General features: G+C 36.8%; 1 protein-coding gene and 1 long non-coding RNA gene across 2 annotated transcripts; one reads left to right on the top strand and one right to left on the bottom strand.

The window, feature by feature from the left end:
• Positions 1-5,578: 5,578 nt before the first annotated feature.
• On the bottom strand, positions 5,579-6,250 carry LOC113290677 (uncharacterized mitochondrial protein AtMg00810-like). The gene has a single exon (XM_026540261.1). The coding sequence runs from the start codon at positions 6,248-6,250 to the stop codon at positions 5,579-5,581; it is 672 nt and encodes a 223-aa protein (XP_026396046.1).
• Positions 6,251-16,373: 10,123 nt separating this feature from the next.
• Positions 16,374-19,110, top strand: LOC113285560. The gene is made up of 3 exons (XR_003328745.1): positions 16,374-16,468; positions 18,141-18,225; positions 18,989-19,110. It is a non-coding gene; the product is annotated as an uncharacterized LOC113285560 (long non-coding RNA).
• Positions 19,111-19,719: the final 609 nt, after the last annotated feature.

The raw sequence follows: 19,719 nt of genomic DNA, 5'->3' as shown, positions 1-19,719 counted from the left end.
ACAGGATTGGTAGGAAGATATGATAGATTGGCTAGCGGTGTGTGGCATAGTAACATGGAATATATGGAAAACGAGATGTGATAGGGTTTTTTCAGAACATGAACTATCTCCGACAGTGTTGATCAGGAAAATTGAAAGTGAAATAGCGGTGCACAAGGATGCCTTCGGAAAAGAAAATAAAAGAACACATGCATTGAATGAGAAGAAAGGAAATCAACCATGGATCCCACCTCCTCAAGGAACAATTAAACTAAAATATGAGGCAATATACAAAGAAGGGGAGTTAGCAGCAGAACTGGGTTTTCTGGACAGAGATCACAAAGGGACTCTTGGGACGGCAAATACAATATCGACAATGGCTACTTCACCCCTAAAGGCGGAATGTCTGGCGGCGAAAAAAGCGGTTAAATGGGAAAAAAATAAATAATTGAGCAACAAAATACAGGAAGAAGATAACCAAGATATCAGGGACTACATGGAAGGGAATACTTTGAATATGGAATGGCAATGCAGAAACATACTCAAAGAAGTAAAGGAACTAGATAAATTTTTCTCTAGCTTCTCGGTGAGGCATACTAAAAGAACTGGAAATGAAGTTGCGGATGCTCTGGCAAAATAAAGAAGGGCATAACAACAACATACAATGTAACGGCTATTACTTCCCATCTGTTTAATCTTCTTTGTAAGGACTTGATGGCTTACCCTAGAGACACAAATGTAATATCTCCCTGTATGAGGGAAAATGTTTAAGTTCTTAATAAACTCTTTTGACTAAAAAATAAATAATAAATAACATCATTTGGGGACATATCAAAAAATATAGCTCCATTCTCATGATTTTTATTTACCTATAAGTAACTAGTGAAAGCATTTTGTAAGATGGAAGGAAACAAAAATAATTTCAGTTTTTCTTTAAATGCTTAAATATGTATATAAGGAAATAATGCAAATCATATTTTGTGGTTGGATGAAATTCACGTGAGGTTGAATCCGGAAAATAGGCTGCCATTAGAATGTGTACTTTGTGGGCGATTTCGAATATTTGATGTTAAGGGTGTTGATATACAGGTATTATATGCTGCTTGTACATATATAAACACATGTATATTGTAGAAAAATATTTATCATACAAATCCGCAAGTTCATGCATTTTTTACACGAAATCAACGAGAACGGTTTCTAATTAGTAAGACCAGAATAATAATAACTGAATTATTTCTATCTGTCGGAGAGAGAGAAGGAAAGAGATAGAAGTACGTTTTGTAGATGTAAATCTACCTACGCAACATCTAATTATAATAGACTTTCTTTCTTCTCAATCTCTTCTATATCTAATCTAACTAATCCTCCATGAAAAAGCGGGGTCTAACAACACCACCCAATATTTCGCTTAGCAATCTGTATGGACAAACTCGAATATACTTTTAAGAGAATCAACAAGACTCAATCAATTAAAAGTATATCAACGAGTTTATATCTCTTTCTTGATTTGATTTACTCAAGCAGGAACTGCGAGTTCTAATCAAATACAAGGAATAACTTGGATGGTACCAAAGACCAATATCCAAGGATCAATCAATGAAAATCAACAACCAAAGGTTGGATTACTCTAATTGATGATCTAACGCACAACCTGTATTATTTCACTTATAAAGATAAAACAATATAATGCGGAAATTGAAATAACACAGACACCAGAAAATTTGTTTACGAGGAAACCGTAAATGCAGAAAAACCTCGGGACCTAGTCCAGATTGAACACATACTGTATTAAGCTGCTACAAACACTAGCCTACTCCAAGCTAACTTCGGACTGGACTGTAGTTGAACCCCAATCAGTCTCCCACCGATCCAAGGTACAGTTGTACTCCCTACGCCTCTGATCACAGCAGGATACTGCGCACTTGATTCCCTTAGCTGATCTCACCCACAACTAAGAGTTGCTACGACCCAAAATCGCAGGCTTTGACAATAAACAAATCTGTCTCACACAGACAAGTCTATCAAAGGATCAATCTGTATCCCACAGATAAACCCTAAAGGTTTTGTTCCGTCTTTTGATAATAATCAAGGTGAACAGGAACCAATTTATAATCTGGTCTTATATTCCCGAAGAACAGCCTAGAGTTATCAATCACCTCACAACAATCTTAATTGTATGGTAGCGAAACAAGATGTTGCGGAATCACAAACAATGAGGCGAAGATGTTTGTGATTATTTTTTATATCTTGCCTATCGAAGATATCAATCTCAAGCCAATCAATCTGATTGTACTCGTACGATAGAAGATACAAGATCAGATCACACAACTACGATAAAAGTAGTATCGGTCTGGCTTCACAATCCCAATGAAGTCTTTAAGTCGTTAACCTGGTTTTAGAAGAAGAAAACCAAAGGTTAAAGGAGAAACGACTCTAGCACGCAAACTAGTATCACACTAAGGTGTGGGGATTAGTTTTGCACAATACTAGATGTCTCCTTTATATAGTCTTTCAAATCAGGGTTTGCAATTAAGTTACCTTATTAACAAAGCAATCAATATCCACCGTTAGATGAAAACCTGATTTAGATTCAAGCTAATATTTCTCAAACGTTAGATCGAAAACTTATCTTGTTACACACACTTGACAATGCACGTTTTTAGGTTTGTTAACCGTACCCAAACGTATGCACTTGTTGGTTCAAAAATAGTTAACCAAAAGGTTAGCCATATGAGCATTTCATATCAACCATGTTCTTCTTAACTAGTTCAAATGACTTCAAATGAACTAGTTAGAGAGTTGTTCAATTGCAAGGAAATCTCATGTATTACACAAGACACAATTGAAGCAAAGATGATTTGATTCACTTCAATCGGTTCATGAACTTTTATAGCCACGGTTTGCAAACTGTATTCCTTAGTCTTTTTAAGTTTAAGTTCAGAAGTCATCTTCAGATATATAACCTTCTCAAGTTCGCAGACTAGGTTCGCGGACTTAAGTTACCGGGCAGAGTTTACAAACTCCAGCATAAATTCTCGTGAATGAGAACTTCGCTGGTTCGTGGACTGAGTTCGCGGACTTAGCTTCACGCAAGTAGTTTATCAACTCCAGGTGAAATTCTCGGGTTTGAGAACATCGGCAGTTCGCGGACTTGGCTCACGCCATTCCTCTGGTTCTCTTGATCAACAAAGTTCGCAAATTTTGGTTCAAGGAATAGGACTTATACATAAATGTGTTTCCATAACAATGCTTATATACACCATTGGTTATGTAATCTAAACTCTCATTTCAATCATTGAAACATTCTTAGAGGACGTTATATAGTTGTTACACCATTTCTCATCAAAGCAATTTTCAAGATGATTGAAACATATCATGACTTTCGTCACATGGTAAAGATAAACTTGATTGAAGCGAAAAGCTTACCAACACATATTTCGAAATATAGATAGGCGAGATATACTCGGCTCGAAATACCAAATGTGTATATCCAAGTCTATATATATATAGCATACGACTTCTTGTCTCAAAGAGTATGAGATAGAGTAGATAGACTTTTGAGTGATAGATAAGTTCAAGTCTTCACATACCCTTTTGTCGAGAAGTTCCATCGGTTCCTTGAGTAGTTCTTCTACTTGTATGATGAATCGCCATGAAGTCCTTGAGCTCAAGTACACTTTCTATCCTAGTCCGAGACTTAGCTATAATAGACTAGAAATTAAGACTTATAATTTTGATTACTAACATTGACAAACATGTTTGAGATAGCAACGCATGCTAGTTCGACCGAACAATGCTCTAACACTCCATGTATTTCTATGTCGCATGAAGAATTAGTCCAAATCCCCGCCTAAAGACCGATATGATTAAGTTAGTCATTTTTCTCATTCTCCCTTCGTCACATATCTTTTCATGCAGTCTTTGTCTTTGCAATCACATTTTTAAATTGATTGAGTCATGCCATAACAGATCCACATAATTGTTTCTTTCTTCTATAAGTATAAGGCTCATCGTCATGACATAGTTATTACAGCACCTCACGTTTATCGACCATTCGAAAGAAATTCCTGTTATTCTACAAGTACTTCGTATTATTTTTTGATCATCAACAATAAATGGGCACTATGCTCCAATTTGTCATCATTTTGGTGTTTTCAAATCACTCATGTTATGGCAGCAGTTTAGAGGACCCGCTTTACAGCACTACTTATTATGATATTGATGACGAGACCTCGTCTGTTTATAATCATGCATATCCTACATACCTCGAGGCTGTTGGCGAACTAAATCGGGACGACTTCTTTCCTGCTAATGAACTTGCTGACGGTAATAGATTTTCCAGTTATGATGATGAACTTGCTCCAGATGATGAATTCAGCTCTGATGAAATTGGTAGTCCTTCATAATCCTTTTAGAGTGATTAATATAGACGATTTCGGTTTCGGAGCTAACCGTAATGGCCACAAAATAGATGCTAACGAGGTACATCGGCACAAGAAAGATGAATTATTATCTTCGAAAATAGGATCAACTAATTTACCCTTGAATTTTATTTTGCGAAGCTTATTATTTCACGTCTGGTTGAATATGCATGTATAAGCATTTGAAAAACATTGGAAGGAAGCTTGTTCATCCTCGACGGGAGCAGTTCTAATTTTGGTTCCTTCGAACAAGATATATCTTCTTAAACCAATCAAATTCTCGGGTCCTTGCAAGTCTCCGAATACAATGATGGTAATGCCTGTGATATTATTTACACAAAATTGGTTAAAAAGACCAAAATTAACAATTTCTGGGTGAAATGGACAGTTAGATTTTGATACTGTTTAAATGGACAAAAATGTAAAAATAGGCAGGTAACCAGTTTCATCGTGCCCATTTTCAAATATTTTTTCTTATTTTTAATTTACACAGGTTGTATCCAATTTCATCTTTGCTATTTTTTAAATTTAAGCTAGGATGAAACCTTTTTCATTCTTACTATTTTTTTTTGGCCATTTCACCCAAACTATTTTTTACTAGTCCATTTGAACCGTGATTTAAAAATATTTGGACAAACGACCCATTTTCCGTATTACTTATTGAGTTTAAGTCATAATACTCAGCAACACACAATAAAATGAAGAAATAATTGAACCATATAATTTTGAGATATACCGTGTCGCTAAATGTACTAGGAAATTTGGTATCTACTACTTTTGCCTCATCTTCTACGGTTGTACTAGTACTTTCTCGATAAATATTGGGTTATGAAAAACTTCCTTGCCCTCCTTGTGGGAGAAGGGACCATATATATATTATTATTAATAATCTCTATTAAAGAGAATATCCTCGGTCCGCTAAATATGGTAGAATATAATCTATTACACCCCCTTAGTCTTAGCGGGAGAGGAACAAACACTAAGACTAGTACGAAAACGAAGAAATAATTGTCTAGGAAGACCCTTCGTGAAAATATCAGCGTACTGATTTTCGGATGGAATGTGTAGCACCCGAATGTCCCCAATACGGACGCGTTCACGAACAAAATGAATGTCGATTTCCACATGTTTGGTGCGTTGATGTTGAACCGGATCACCCGACATGTAGACAACACTCACATTGTCACAATAAACGATAGTAGCCCGTCGTAGTGGTATATGTAGCTCAAGAAGTAAATTCCGGAGCCAAGTCGTCTCGGCCACGGCATTAGCCACACCCCGATATTCAGCTTCAGCACTGGAGCGGGAGACAGTCGCCTGACGTTTGGAAGACCAAGAAACAAGGTTGTCACCCAAAAAATGCAGAAACCAGAGGTAGATCGTCGTGAATCAGGACAACCCGCCCAATCAGCATCAGAGTATGCATGGATGCCAGAAATGGTGGATACAGATAAAAATAACCCATGTTCGATAGTGCCCTGGAGGTACCGAAGTATACGCCGAAGCGCCTGCATGTGAGGTTCTCTAGGGTCGTGCATGAATAAACATACCTGTTGAACCGCGTAAGATATGTCCGGTCGAGTAAAAGTAAGATACTGTAAAGCCCCAGCCAAACTTCGGTATAGAGTAGGATCCTTAAGAGCTGGTCCAGAGGTAGCGCTAAGCTTGGAGTTGGTGTCGACCGGAGTGGCCACTGGATTGCAGGCAGTCATGGATGCACGAGAAATGATGTCCTTCGTATAGAGTGACTGAGACAAAAACAACCCGGAGGATGACCGAGAAGCAGTGATTCCCAAAAAATGATGTAAGGAGCCAAGGTCAGTCATACAGAACTCTTGTTTCATCATGTCAATAAACGGGTGAGAAGAACATCAGTAGAGGCAGTGAGTATGATATCATCAACGTACAGTAATAAGTATGCCGTGTCCTGTCCTGACCGATAAATAAATAGATATGGATCACATACACTACCCTGAAAACCACATTGAGTGATGAAAGTCGCAAACCGCTGAAACCATGCCCGAGGTGCCTGTTTGAGACCATAAAGAGATCTACGAAGGCGGCAAACATAATCCGGGTGAGTAGGATCAACAAATCCCGGAGGTTGGTGCATATAAACCGTCTCAGTAAGATCCCCATGAAGAAAGGCATTCTTGACGTCCAATTGGTGAATGGGCCAAGATCTGGAGGTAGCAATGGTGAGAACTGTGCGGATAGTTGCGGGCTTAACAACCGGACTAAACGTCTCAAAGCAATCAACACCAACTTGTTGTGATTTACCGTTAGCGACAAGGCGGGCTTTGTGACGTTCCAAAGTGCCATTTGCATGAAACTTGTGACGGAATAGCCACATGGAGCGAATGATATGAGCACCAAGAGGTCTCGGCACTAGATCCCAAGTGTGAGTTTTCAACATTGCAATATATTCATCTATCATGGCTTTCTTCCAGTTTGGGTCCCTAAGAGCATATAGGTGAGATTTGGGGAGGGTGGAGATGTGGTTTCGGGTTTGAACGTGGAGATTGAGCTTGTTGGAGGGACGGAAAATCCCATGAGAGGCCCGAGTGGCAGGGCGAGAGGGAGCAGCAGGAGTGTTGCTCGGGGGGGAGGGAGGGGGGGGGGGGGGTTGCTGTCGGACAGGGAAGGTACTGCTGGGTTTGAGGGGGAGTTAAGGGATGGGATGAGTTGTTGGGCTTGCTGGGACGGAGCGGGTGAAGACGGCGGAACAGCAGAGTGAGAAGAGCTGGGCTGAGACGCAGAGTTAGGTGAGTTGGGCTGGGTAAGAGAGGGAGAAGAAATGGGCCTGGCAGAAGAGGGGGAAACGCTGGGCTGAGCAGGGGAATCAGAGTTGCTGGGTAATGTGTCCGTGTGTGGGAGAGCCGGACAGGTAGAGGGAGAACAGGAGATGGGTGGAGATGGGACAGCGCAAGAAGGTCGCCGTGGACGGCGGTGAGGTGGAGTGTAGAGGTGGTGAGACGACGGTTGGGTAGAAGGAGGAGATGGGTAAGCCAGTGGGAGTGGAAAATGAGGATAAATGGATTGGGTAGATGGTTCGAGGTTGTGAGAGCGATGGTCGGAAGAAGTGCGGAAGGGAAAAACGTTTTCATCAAACGTTACATGGAGAGACAAGATAATTTTGTTAGTGGCTAGGTCAAGGCAACGATAGCCACGATGATGAGGAGAGAAACCAAGGAAAACACATCTAGAGGACCGAGGGGAAAGCTTGTGAGGAGTGGTGGAGGACAAATTAGGATAACAAAGGCAACCAAACGTACGTAGGTGATCATACGTCGGTTGGCGTTGATAGAGAATTGACACCGGTGAGGCGAAGTGAAGCACGACAGAAGGGAGGATGTTATGGAGATAGACGGCCATATGGAGTGAATCGGCCCAATATTTGTATGGGATAGAGGCATGGGACATGAGAGTGCGGGTGATGTCGTTAACACGACGAATCATACGCTCCGCTTTCCCATTTTGAGATGAGGTGTGAGGACAGGAGAAACGAAAGACTAAACCAGAGTTCTTAGAAAAATCATGAAAAGAAGATTTATCAAATTCACGTCCCATATCAGATTGAAAACATTTGATATCTCGCTCAAATTGAGTGTTGACAAAGGACCGAAACTCCAAGAATTTGGAGTGGACCTGAGATTTGAGCTTCAAGGGATACACCCATAGATAATTAGTATAGTCATCCAACAAAATAAGATAATAGCGAAAACCAGTATCAATATGTATAGGACAAGTCCATAAATCACTATGAATAATATCAAATGGAGCAGAAGTGAAAGAATTTGAGTCAGAGAAAGGAAGACGAACATGTTTACTAACTTGACAAGAATGACAAAGTTTGGTAGACCGTTGTTTATTACATTGAATTAAAGAGTGGGAACGTAAATTATTTAAAATAGCTTGTCCAGGATGACCAAGACGGCTGTGCCAGACATCATGAGAGCAGACGGTAAGAGACAGTGGTGGAGACTGAGATGATTTTGAAGTGGGCACGGCAGAAGTTGTGAGAGGATAAAGTTCCCCAGAGCTATCACAGCGAAGAAGGATCGTCCTCGAATTCAAATCCTTCACAGGAAAACCATAAGGATCAAATTCAACAGACACATGATTATCAGTTGTGAACTTTCGAACGGAAATAAGATTTTTGATAATATCAGGAACTACGAGGGTATCGTTGAGGTGAAGAGGTCGGGACGAGAGGTTTATAGAGTGGGTGCCACTAGCCATAACTGGAATAGAGTTACCGTTGCCAACCAAGATAGATTTAACATTGCTAGTGTCGAAAACAGTATGTAACGTACCTTGGTCCGCGGTGATATGGGATGTCGCACCAGTGTTAATGTAGAACGTTTCATCTGGTGGCTGTAAGCTCAATGAACTGTAGGCTTCCGCAAAATCACTGGGCTGTAGTGTTTCAACTGAAGGCACAGCGTACGCATGGGCCTGTCCAAGAATTGAAGAGCGTCGCTGCTGGGCTTGACGAGGACGTCCAGCAGATGGGCCTCGAGGTGGTGCAGTGGGCTGCCAAAGTGGAGCAGTTGGGTACGGGCATGGAGGTTGAGCCCAGTATGTCATCCAGGATGCTGGGTTAGCTGGGTACACTGGGCCGCGTGGCGCACTGGGCTGGCGAGGTGCACTGGGCTGGCGAGAGTATCCTGGGGTTGGCAGAAGAGGACCGGAGTTTGCAGGGTTGACAGGTCTTTTTCCGTTGCTAGTTCGGTAATGGCGTTGAGAAGAATTGTTTCCAGTGGCTGCAAGGGCAGTGGAAGATATCATGGTGGTTTGTTGAGCACGTCGTATTTCTTCAGTGCGTAGTTGTGAACGAGCAGCATCATAGGTGGGCATAGACTGTTGTATGAAGGAAGCAACAGTGTTGTATTCCTCCGGTAGACCATTGACAAGTTGGATAACCAAACGTTTGTCATTCATGGGAAAATCGGTATCGGTCAGTCGATCCGCTAACGACTTGAGTTTGTCACAGTAATCATCGACACTAGCACAGTCAACAAACTTTAAATTGACAAATTTACTTTCAAGGGTTGCAGCACGATTACCTTTGTTATCTTGAAACAACTTTTGAAGATGATCCCAAAGTTCTTTGGCGGTTTTACCAGATTTTAGAACTGTGAGCATGAGATCCTTGGCCATGGTGGAGAACATACATTGGCGGCATAGGGCGTCGAGTTGTTTGAGGGTATTTGCATCAATCCCTGTTGGTGGTGTGGATCCGTTGATGAGAAAAAGGAGATCGTGAGCTTGTAGATGTAGTTTGAAGAGAAAAACCCAGGATGAGTATTCATCTTGTTTGATGTCAAGAAGAATAGGAATCAGGGTTTTGATGTTGGTTACGGCAAAGGCCGGATGCAGAGTTTTCTTATCACCTGTCATGGATTTTGTGTTGGAGGTTTAATAGAGAAGAAGAAGAAAAGAGAGGATCGAGATTAGGGATGATACCATATTGGGTTATGAAAAACTTCCTTGCCCTCCTTGTGGGTGAAGGGACCATATATATATTATTATTATTAATAATCTCTATTAAAGAGAATATCCTTGGTCCGCTAAATATGGTAGAATATAATCTATTAATAAAGTATCAAGAAGACGCAAAGTTTTTTTTCTTTTGATCCGTAATGAAGGCACAAAATTAATTACATGTCATTAATCTACGTATATGTAATTCTTTACAGGTTTATGGAACTATTGACGCTTCTGTTGATCGAGCCGACTATAGAAGAGACAGTAGACACTGGATACTTTTCCATAATGTTCAAAACTTGAAAATTGAAGGTGAGGGGACTTTTAATGGCAAAGGAGATATTTGGTGGAAAAGTTCGTGCAAAACTGACAAATCTCGCGGAAGTACTTATTCATGAATGACAGTGTAACGAAGATTGAATACGAGTATAATGTTACTGATTACTTTTGTTTGTCTTATGTGGATTTGCAGCCCTGCGTCACTGCACCACCGGTACGTAACTATATGTGTGTGTAGATGGTAATTACCCCAATTGATCGACATATTTATAGTGGCATCATATTACTGCTTAGCAGATGGGACGCCCTGTTGTAAGATGGGATGCCCTGTATATAAGTGTTAAGTAGCTACATAGCCTTGCTGACATAAGAAATTGATAGAGGTATGGCAGATCGCATGCGATGAGAGACTTGTCTCAAGCAAAGTGCAAATTTGAATAATAGAAATTAACATTTAGTCCCCAATAAGTTGGGCTTTAGACATTCTAGTCCTGCTCTCTCAAGCTTAGTATTAAGAAATCCAAATTTCTCAAATCTTAGACGAGTCGGTCAATTTACGAACGATTTAGTCCAAATTGAGTTTTTTTTATGACAAAAGTACCCATTAACAAAATCTGATATCTCTTCTTCATAAATCAAAACTCAAAAGAGCCTCCATTTACTTCTGTTGAAGACGAGACGACGTTATAAGATTGATAAAATTTCAGCTCGAGCTCAATTTATGATTAGGTTTAGATCATTTTACATGTCTCTACCTTTCCCTTCTTTCTCAACCCGGAAGAACCTCAAAAAGAAGATCTGAAAACAAACAGATGTGGTAAATTTTAATCTAAATCTCATTCAATTTCATTAAATTTACGTCAGTCGCAATTTATTTGTAAGATTTCTTCGGAAAATTGATTGCAATTTCTTTTGTGATGCTTTAGGTATTCGTGTTGTTTTTATTGGTTATCAGATTCTAATTTGATCAGTAGATTATGTATAAGTGGTTCGTTTTGTGTTTATTAAGCTCCAACTGTTTAAATAGCAAAAATTAAGAATAATGGGTACTGCTGCTTCAACTGTTTACTGCAGTCTTAAGAAAAGGCATCCAAAAATAGAAATGACTATAATCGACTACAATCTGGCGGTGCTTATACAACCGATGCTCATGTTAGGAACCAGTATCTGTGTAGGTCTAGGTGGGATCCTAGCGGATTGGATGGTCACAGCTTTTTAGTGGTAAGAAGTGTATTGGATTGCTTTTTTCTTATCTTCCAGTATGCTTTAATAATTATTATGAAGTCTTACTTTGATAATTATCAATAGGAGATATATTGTTAACATTGGATAATTACAATATACTGCATCCTTCTGTATAGTTAGTTGCTTTATGAGCAAAATAATGTGTAATCCTTTTTTGAAACTGAAAACAATGTGTAATCTGAAATTAACTATTTTACTGACGGCAGAAATCCTTCTCATTGGGCAAAGTTGTGTTTTATTTCTATTTCGGATGGAGAAAAATGTTGGCTTGTAAAAGAATATGGCGATTACTGGACTTGTCTCCACAAATCAGATGGAGTTGTTAAAGGATAAACTTTTTAATGGTGAAATGAAGAAGCTTGTAGATGAGGCCTTTTCTGTCTCATGGAAAGGAAAGGATAAATTTTTTTGTGAATGGAGTTTGGGATGGAGTAAGTGATGATTTATCATATTTGTGACAAATCTCAAACACAGTCGTAACAGTAACGGAATCCTACCACTGGTAAGTAATATTCTTTAATAGAGTTTCGGTTCAATTTTTTGTGAACTTGTTACTGTACTTCATATTTTAAGTCTTATGCTAACAATTTTTAGGAAGTGATTTTCTTTTCCTATTCAATTTTGGGTAAATTATTTGGAGAATTGTGTTTTGTTGATTGCTACTTATATCCTCCCGATGTGTGTTAGTGTGTGAGTTTTGAAACACTTTGTTATGTTTCATTATAGTGGACAACATAATATCAGCACCTTGATTTCATAATTATCTTTTTAATTTTTTCGTCTTCTTATCTATACCTAATAACAATTCTTCTTATTTTTTATTTCTTTTTTCAATTGTTAGTGTGCACTTAGTTATATACATGTTGATTCTTGATGTGTACATAATTGTACACGTTTATTCTTAATATGTACATAATTGTACACTTGTTGATTTTCATGATTATTGTTCCTTTTTCCTTGTTAGTTTCAATGATTATTCACTTTTAACCCATCTATCTTCTTTTACCACATGGTTGAGTTTCTGTAAATGGGAGTGCTCTAAATTTTCAGTATTAACTTAATAGTAAACTTGTTTTCTAGCAAAAGATGAATGTTTTTGAATTTTTTAGTGTTTGTATTTTTAATGGTGTAAGCAGGGTGCATGTGAGTCACTAACTAAATCATGTGGCTGATGTGGAAGCACCATAGATGATGAGCTATAGCGTGAACGGTGTGAGTAAATGATAGTAGGGAGGCTTAATTAAAGTGTACATAATTGTACACTTATTGATTCTTAACGTGTACATAATTCTACACCTTTGTCAAATATAATGTTGTTGTGTTCATTTATAGTCAAATTTCTAGAGTGTTCTCTAGAGTCGAATTTTCTCTGAAGCCAATCTGAGATTTAACCTCTGTCATGGAAGACCTGTATATATTTTTAGTTGATACATTCATAACTACATATTTTCCATTTTGACTAGTTTTGTATATACTTCTTTCGTTAGAAGTATGGCTAATGTTTGTTTTTCTTTTTTGGATGGCCATCCTCATGTATAACGGTTCAGGCCGAAACAAAAGGTGTCGTTACTGGTTGGAACTGTTGGATTAGAGATGCACTTTGGGGAGGTTAGAAAGAAGACCAAGATAGGATCAATCGATTCAATCAACAGCTTCATTTTGTTCTAGGCACAACTCCGATGTGGATAGGTTTATTTACTTCTATTGCTTGCTTTTCATTTTTGTGGTTGCATTTATGGATAGGATAATGTTATATGTGCAATTATAAAATACAAGTTTGATGTGTCCAAATATGTATGTTGAGTGAAGGTCTCACATAGAATCTGATTTTCAACTATTTTTATTTTGAATTATTAATGTGTACACATGTTGATTCTTAATGTGTATATGATTATACACATGTTGACTTTTATGTGCACATTTTTGTACACCTGTTAGTTAATATGTACATAATTGTACACCATCGTTATTGTGCATATAATTTCACACATGTTGACTTTTAATGTGCACATAGTTGTACACCTGTACTGAGCTCTAGTCTGTATCAATTTGGTTTGAAGCATGTGACAGATTCGTTAGGAAGGGAAACTATGATTCTTATTTCTAGTATGAATTTGTTTTAGCTAATTGTTTCACAATTTTGCTTGATTTATCTAGTAGCTTTGAGTGATATGCATGTAGTTATGAGATATATGTTCACCCAGGAATGTTAGAGACTTTTATGCTTGTCTTTTTCTTATCTCATATGTTAAAACTTTTGGTTTGGATGGGGATCAAATGATTGTTTAGGCATTAGATCATTAGTAAAATATATGTCTCAAGTTCTCAACCTTTTTCTTTCTCTCAATTGCAGGGGGAATGAAGGTCAAAGCTAACAAAGATGGGTTCTCGCCTCATGCTTCAATGCCTGCAACCTAAGATGTTGCAACATGGTGTTAGGTATTTGGTCTAATTGTATACTTGGTTCCCTTTTTGATGCCCACCTTAATGTTCGTCTCAGCTGATAATAGGAGCTTATGCATTAGGATACCTTAGCTGAAAAAATAGGCTTTATACATGTTTTGGAAGGGTGTATATATTGGTTCACTAGTGGAATTTCCAAGAAAAAGTAGGTTTGTATGTGGTACTGAATGATCTTTTTGATGCATGTTTTGCAGTGGTGCACCTTTGTATTTTCCATGAAAAAATAGGTTTGTGTGTGGTTATCAGTGATCAGTTTTGTGCAAGTTTGGTAGGGGTGTACACGTTGGTGCACCTGTGTATTTCCCATGAAAAAGTAGGTTTCTCATATTTTACAGTTGTGTGCATATTGGTGCTCCTATGTAATTCCCATGAAAAAATAAGTTTGTGTGTGATTGTGAATGATCGGCTTTATGCATGTTTTGAAAAGTATGGTTTTTCTGTGGAAATTGTATTGAAAATATAGTATGTTTCAATTTGACTTGCAACATGTATGATTTTCTAGGAAGTGAAACTTTGGTTCGTATTTGCTGATATCAAGTTTGTGCAGTTAGGCCCAATTGTGTCTCTTTAATTTAATAGCTGCGTAACTTTTTATTTTCATCTTTTTCTTTGCTTTGTTTCTTATGTGGTTGTTGGTGAAAAGTTATCACTTTTTTTTTCAAGTTGTGGTTTCTTATGTTTTATTGTTTTTTCCTAGATGCAGGTTAAATGCTAAACCGTTCTATGCAAATCCTTCCATTATTTAGCAAGAGATTGGTGTGGTTGATATTTTTGTCAGTCGGTGCAGACTCGAGTGGCTATCATGAATGTTGTATTTTTTGAATATTTGTTGATGTGTACATAGTTGTACACTGGTGTGAATTATTATTTTTTAAAAATTTGAAAATTATATAGTCATATGGGTACTCTTTTTGTAGACATCGAAAAGAGCCTTCCGAATATATAAAGTTTGTAAATTTTGGACGAGCGGTTTGAAAGATAAATTGTTTTTAAAATATTTATATATTATTTAAAATTGCTGACATCATCATGAGTTATTTTGGACTAAAATGTAAATGATAAGGTTATAAGTGTAATTTTCATATATTTGGACTAATTTGTACCTAGTTGACTCGAGCTGGACTAAATTATATTTTTGAACTGATTTTTGGACTAACCATATTTTTCCCATTTGAATATTTGCATTGACCTCTCGTGCAAAACTGGACCATGTATGTTTTATACGGACAACTATTGCATAATCACAAGATTCAAGGGTTACCTTGAGAAAACTATATATATATATATATATATATATATATATATATATATATATATATATATATCAAATTTGCGGTATAAATTGATGTCTATGAACCAGTTCAACAGTTGTAGAAGCAACGACCCAGTATTCCGCACTCTACACATGTATGTTATCATTAAAATATTGTATTTAATTTATTTATTATATATTGATACGATTTTATTTTTATAATTTCTTAGGCCTTAACCTTCTACCAATGCCAAAATTTGAAGGTAAAGAACTTAAGAATCAGAGATTCACAACAAATACATACATCTTTTGAGAAATGCTTGGATGTTGAAGCTATCAATCTTTTGATTTCTGCGCCAGGATTAAGTCCGAACACTGATGGAATTCATGTTGGTAACACCCGGAGAATACAAATACGGAACTGCATTATAAGAACAGGTAACATATTAAGTAGAAGCTAATTAGTCTTGGTTTAAACAGTACAAGTGTAGGTGGCACGGAGCACTTGTTTATGTTTGCAGCATTATCTGCGGCATGTTTAAGTTCTATCTACTGATGTCGGTCTGTACATCAGTAGAGCGCACAAACATATGTTCTTTGACACAATTAGCATTGTGACTTTAATTTGTTTATTCGTTGTTTTTTTTTTATGATTCCATTCTTGTTGGTAATTCCATTTTTGTTGTGTAGAAATTGACGTTTAATCCCATTTTTAATGGGCTTTGAACGCTCTAGTCCTGACACCCAAAGCCTAGTACTAAGAGGTCCTAATTTTCCAAATCTAGAACGAGTTGGTCCAAATGTTAACGATTCAGTCCAAATTGTATTTCTTCGCTGACTAAAATAACCCCACACACAGAAATCGTATCTTGATTTGTTCGCAAACCAGTTTTTCATTCCATTTCTCCATAACAGATCTCTGCAACAATAATGGGAGATTCATAACCTCTATATGAGAAGAATCAATTTTCATTTCATCTATTAGATTTCAGATTAGTATTTCAACTTTGATTACTCTTTATTCATTTATTTCTCATTCGATTTTGTATGTCATTCGATTTCTTAACGATTCTGGATGTTTGATTTGTGATTAGAAATGATAATGATCAAATATTTTCTCATATCTCCCTACTTATCGTCTTTAACGATCTGTTGAGAAAGAATCTTAGTTTGATTTTCTTATTCTAGATCTTATTTTTAGGGGTAGATGGCAGAAGAGGAGCAAAAATAAAGACCGTTTAGTAATGGAAGAAGCTGAAACTTTTGTAGCAGGATCTCAAGAGACGGAAAAGCTTATCAATGGAATTCTTGAAAAATTGAGCGACTGACTCACCAGGTAGTAGTAATCCTCTTTTTTCGCTTGTTTGTTAATATAATTATTCCCTAATTTTTTTTTTATTTAGATGTTTTTAAGTCATATTCGTTCAATTTCTTCTCCCTAGGTTGTATAGATGCTTGAAGCAGAAAAATATACTTTTCAATGATCTTGGTAGCGAATTTGAAGAAATTCAAAGATTTAAGAAAGATATTTTTTAGTGGTTTTGATTTTGAGATTTCTTTTCAAATATTAATTTTGCTATAGAGAATTTATAAGGAACAAATTGAGAAATGACATGATGAGATTAAGGAACGGGGTCACTGAACGGAATGCATGGAGAAGCAAATACTAGTATTCATATAACTTCTCTTTGTTCCAAAATATTCTTATTTGATCCTCTTGATAAGGTAGTAGTAGCAACATTTAATGATTGCATTCAATGAGGAAATTTAGCATTTGATTATCGATATAACATCCGGGTGAAATTTTATACCTCCTATTCTCCCATTTGCCATTGACTGGTATTTATTGTCACCCATTGATTCTATCTTGGATGGGGTCTGCAACTTTACTTTCCCATTTTATACCTCATGTTCATTTGCCATTAAATTACATGTTTTTTAATAGGTGTCATAGTGACACAGAACTTTGAAAAGTGATATAGAACAGTAAAAAAATTTAAAGAATGATAAAGATGATTATACGATAGTTTTAGTAGTGGAAGTGATAATGATCAACTTTACTTTCGTTTTGAATATACACTTTTGAAGTGGTGGGGTTTCTTTTTAGTTCGTTGCTGATTACTCACTATTTTTTGATAAATTTAGTCATGAGCACTAGAATATTAAAACATATTCTTAAACAATTTAGTCATGAACTGTTGTTTAAGAATGGTGTTGAGTGACATTGTATGCTCCTTTTCTCCCATTTAGAAGCAATTTTTTTTTTGCAAGTTTATAATTTGTATATGGTTATGTATGCTTGTTTCCTTGTTCCCTGTTTTTTCATTTTCTCAAATTATATAGCGGTTGAACTTCAGCAATCACCTTTTGTTATCGAGTTGTTAATGTGGACATAGTTATACACCTGTTCATTCTTGACGTTTATATAATTGTACACCTATCATTTCCAGAAACTTCAGTTATAAGGGTAACTAATGATTCTCTACATCGCCATAGGAAGGAGTTTGGGTATTATCTCCCATATAATCTGTGTAGTATTGGATGATCTTATATAGACTGATTTGATAGTATTCAACATGCGAACCTTTCATTTTTGGACATTAGAAACTGCTAGTTTGTCAAGTCGAGACAGTTCTACTTCTTTGTTTTCCACCAAGTGGGTTAACATAAAATTAAGAGCATGATCTGAACCACTTTCGTACTTCCTTTTATGTACTCTTTTTGCATTGTAGAACACTGTCTTTAAACACTTCTCGTACAAATTCTAATACCATACATGGAAATAAAAATGATTTCATGGCTCACTCTTTGTTAAGGTGGCCGGACCGTATTATATATACTCTACAAACAATTTTGTCACATCCTTGATCAATCAGGTAGTCGTGGTTAGTTTATCATCAAAGTTTAAGATAGTTCATTAGGTAGCATGCGAAATTGCAACCTCCAACCCAAGAAATGCATCTAATTTAGTTTTTTTTTTTTTTTTTTTTTTTTTTGTATGTGTACAGGATATGTGTTGACAACCTCCTACTCAAGAATGGACTGATAAAGTTTCGCATGAAAATGAATGATGGTGTCGCCACATCTTTACGGGTAAATACTTTTTTTCTTGTTTGTAACTTTGTATAACTATATGGATATGTTTAGTTTTAATCACCTAAAGTTACTAAATCTAGAACAGCTGCTCCAGCACCCACTAATCCCATACACATTAACCATCGAAGAGAAGTGGCACTGAAACGAGATGGTAGGGCCAGTAATTTTGATGTTTAGGGTAGATTGTTACTCCAAATTCTTAAACAAAAATATGTACTTCATTTTAAAGTTTTCCAAATTTGAAATCAGATGTTAAATTTGGTATCATAACCTAAATGGCGAGCTTACTTATCTTACATTATTCATTTCTATGATATCTTTTGATTTTTTTGAAAAATATTTATACCGACTTAATATTTTATAGTTGTATGAATGTTTATTATTAGTGTGTACATAATTGTACACATGTTGATTTTTAATGTACACACAACTTTACACTCGTTGATCGTATCTGTGCACATAATTATACCCATGTTGATCGTATATGTGCACATAATTATAGGCCTATTGATCGTTAATGTGTACATAATTGTACACATGATGATTTTTAATGTACACATAGTTGTACACCTTCTCATTCTTAACGTGTACATAATTGTATGCACATGTTGATTTCAAATCGCTCTGCCTGACATTGAAGTCGGTTCATATCTCTTGGCCAGAGCTGGCGAGGTTTGTGCATAAGGTTTTGATCTTCTATATAATATCTCTTCTTAACTGGAATTTAATTTTGATGTTGTTCATCTGATCTTGATTACAGGAATGGGATAAGCTCATAGGATGATTTGCCTCACTGTTTAACTCAGAGGATGAGTCGAAGATGTTAAAGGATGTTGTGAGCACATTTGCCTTTGGAAGTGACCTCACCTTATGCTTACATCCCAATATGTTGAAACACGGTGAAAGGTATACTTGGTTCCCTTTCTGATTATTATCTTAATGTTGGTCTCAGCTGATAACATGATTGTGATAATTAGGTTTCCAGCATATCCTCAACACTACAATGTGTGGCTTGCTTGTTTGTCTTTTGTTATGCATATAATGGTTTTATATGTATTAAATTTAAGGACTCACAAACATCGAATGGCTTAGTTAAACGCATTTGGCATGTATTGCGTAATGTGTGTACATACTGGTGCACATATTGATGCACCAGTGTATTTTCCATGAAAAAGTAGGTTTGTTTGTTGTTATGAATTATCGATTTTATGCATGTTTTGTAAGGGTGTACATATTGGTGCACCTGTGTAATTTCCATAAAAAATAGGTTTGTGTGTGGTTATGAATGATCAAATTTATGCATGTTTTGCAGAGGTGTACATATTGGTTCACCTATGCGATTCCATGAAAAAATAGGTTTGTGTGCAGTTATGAATATCCATTTTATGCATGTTTTGTAGGGGTATACACACTGGTGCATCAATGTATGTTCCATGAAAAAGTAAATTTGTATGTGTTTATGAATGATCGTTTTTATGCATGTTTTGCAGT

This window comes from Papaver somniferum, chromosome 6 (genome assembly GCF_003573695.1).
Source record: "Papaver somniferum cultivar HN1 chromosome 6, ASM357369v1, whole genome shotgun sequence".
Lineage (NCBI taxonomy): Eukaryota > Viridiplantae > Streptophyta > Magnoliopsida > Ranunculales > Papaveraceae > Papaver > Papaver somniferum.
The sequence above is the reverse complement of the archived record's forward strand: the minus strand, read 5'-3'. Positions and strand labels throughout refer to the sequence as shown.

Coding starts and splice junctions, on each gene's coding strand:
- LOC113290677 (XM_026540261.1), bottom strand. CDS start 6,250: ATGATGAAACAAGAGTTCTGTATGACTGACCTTGGCTCCTTACATCAT.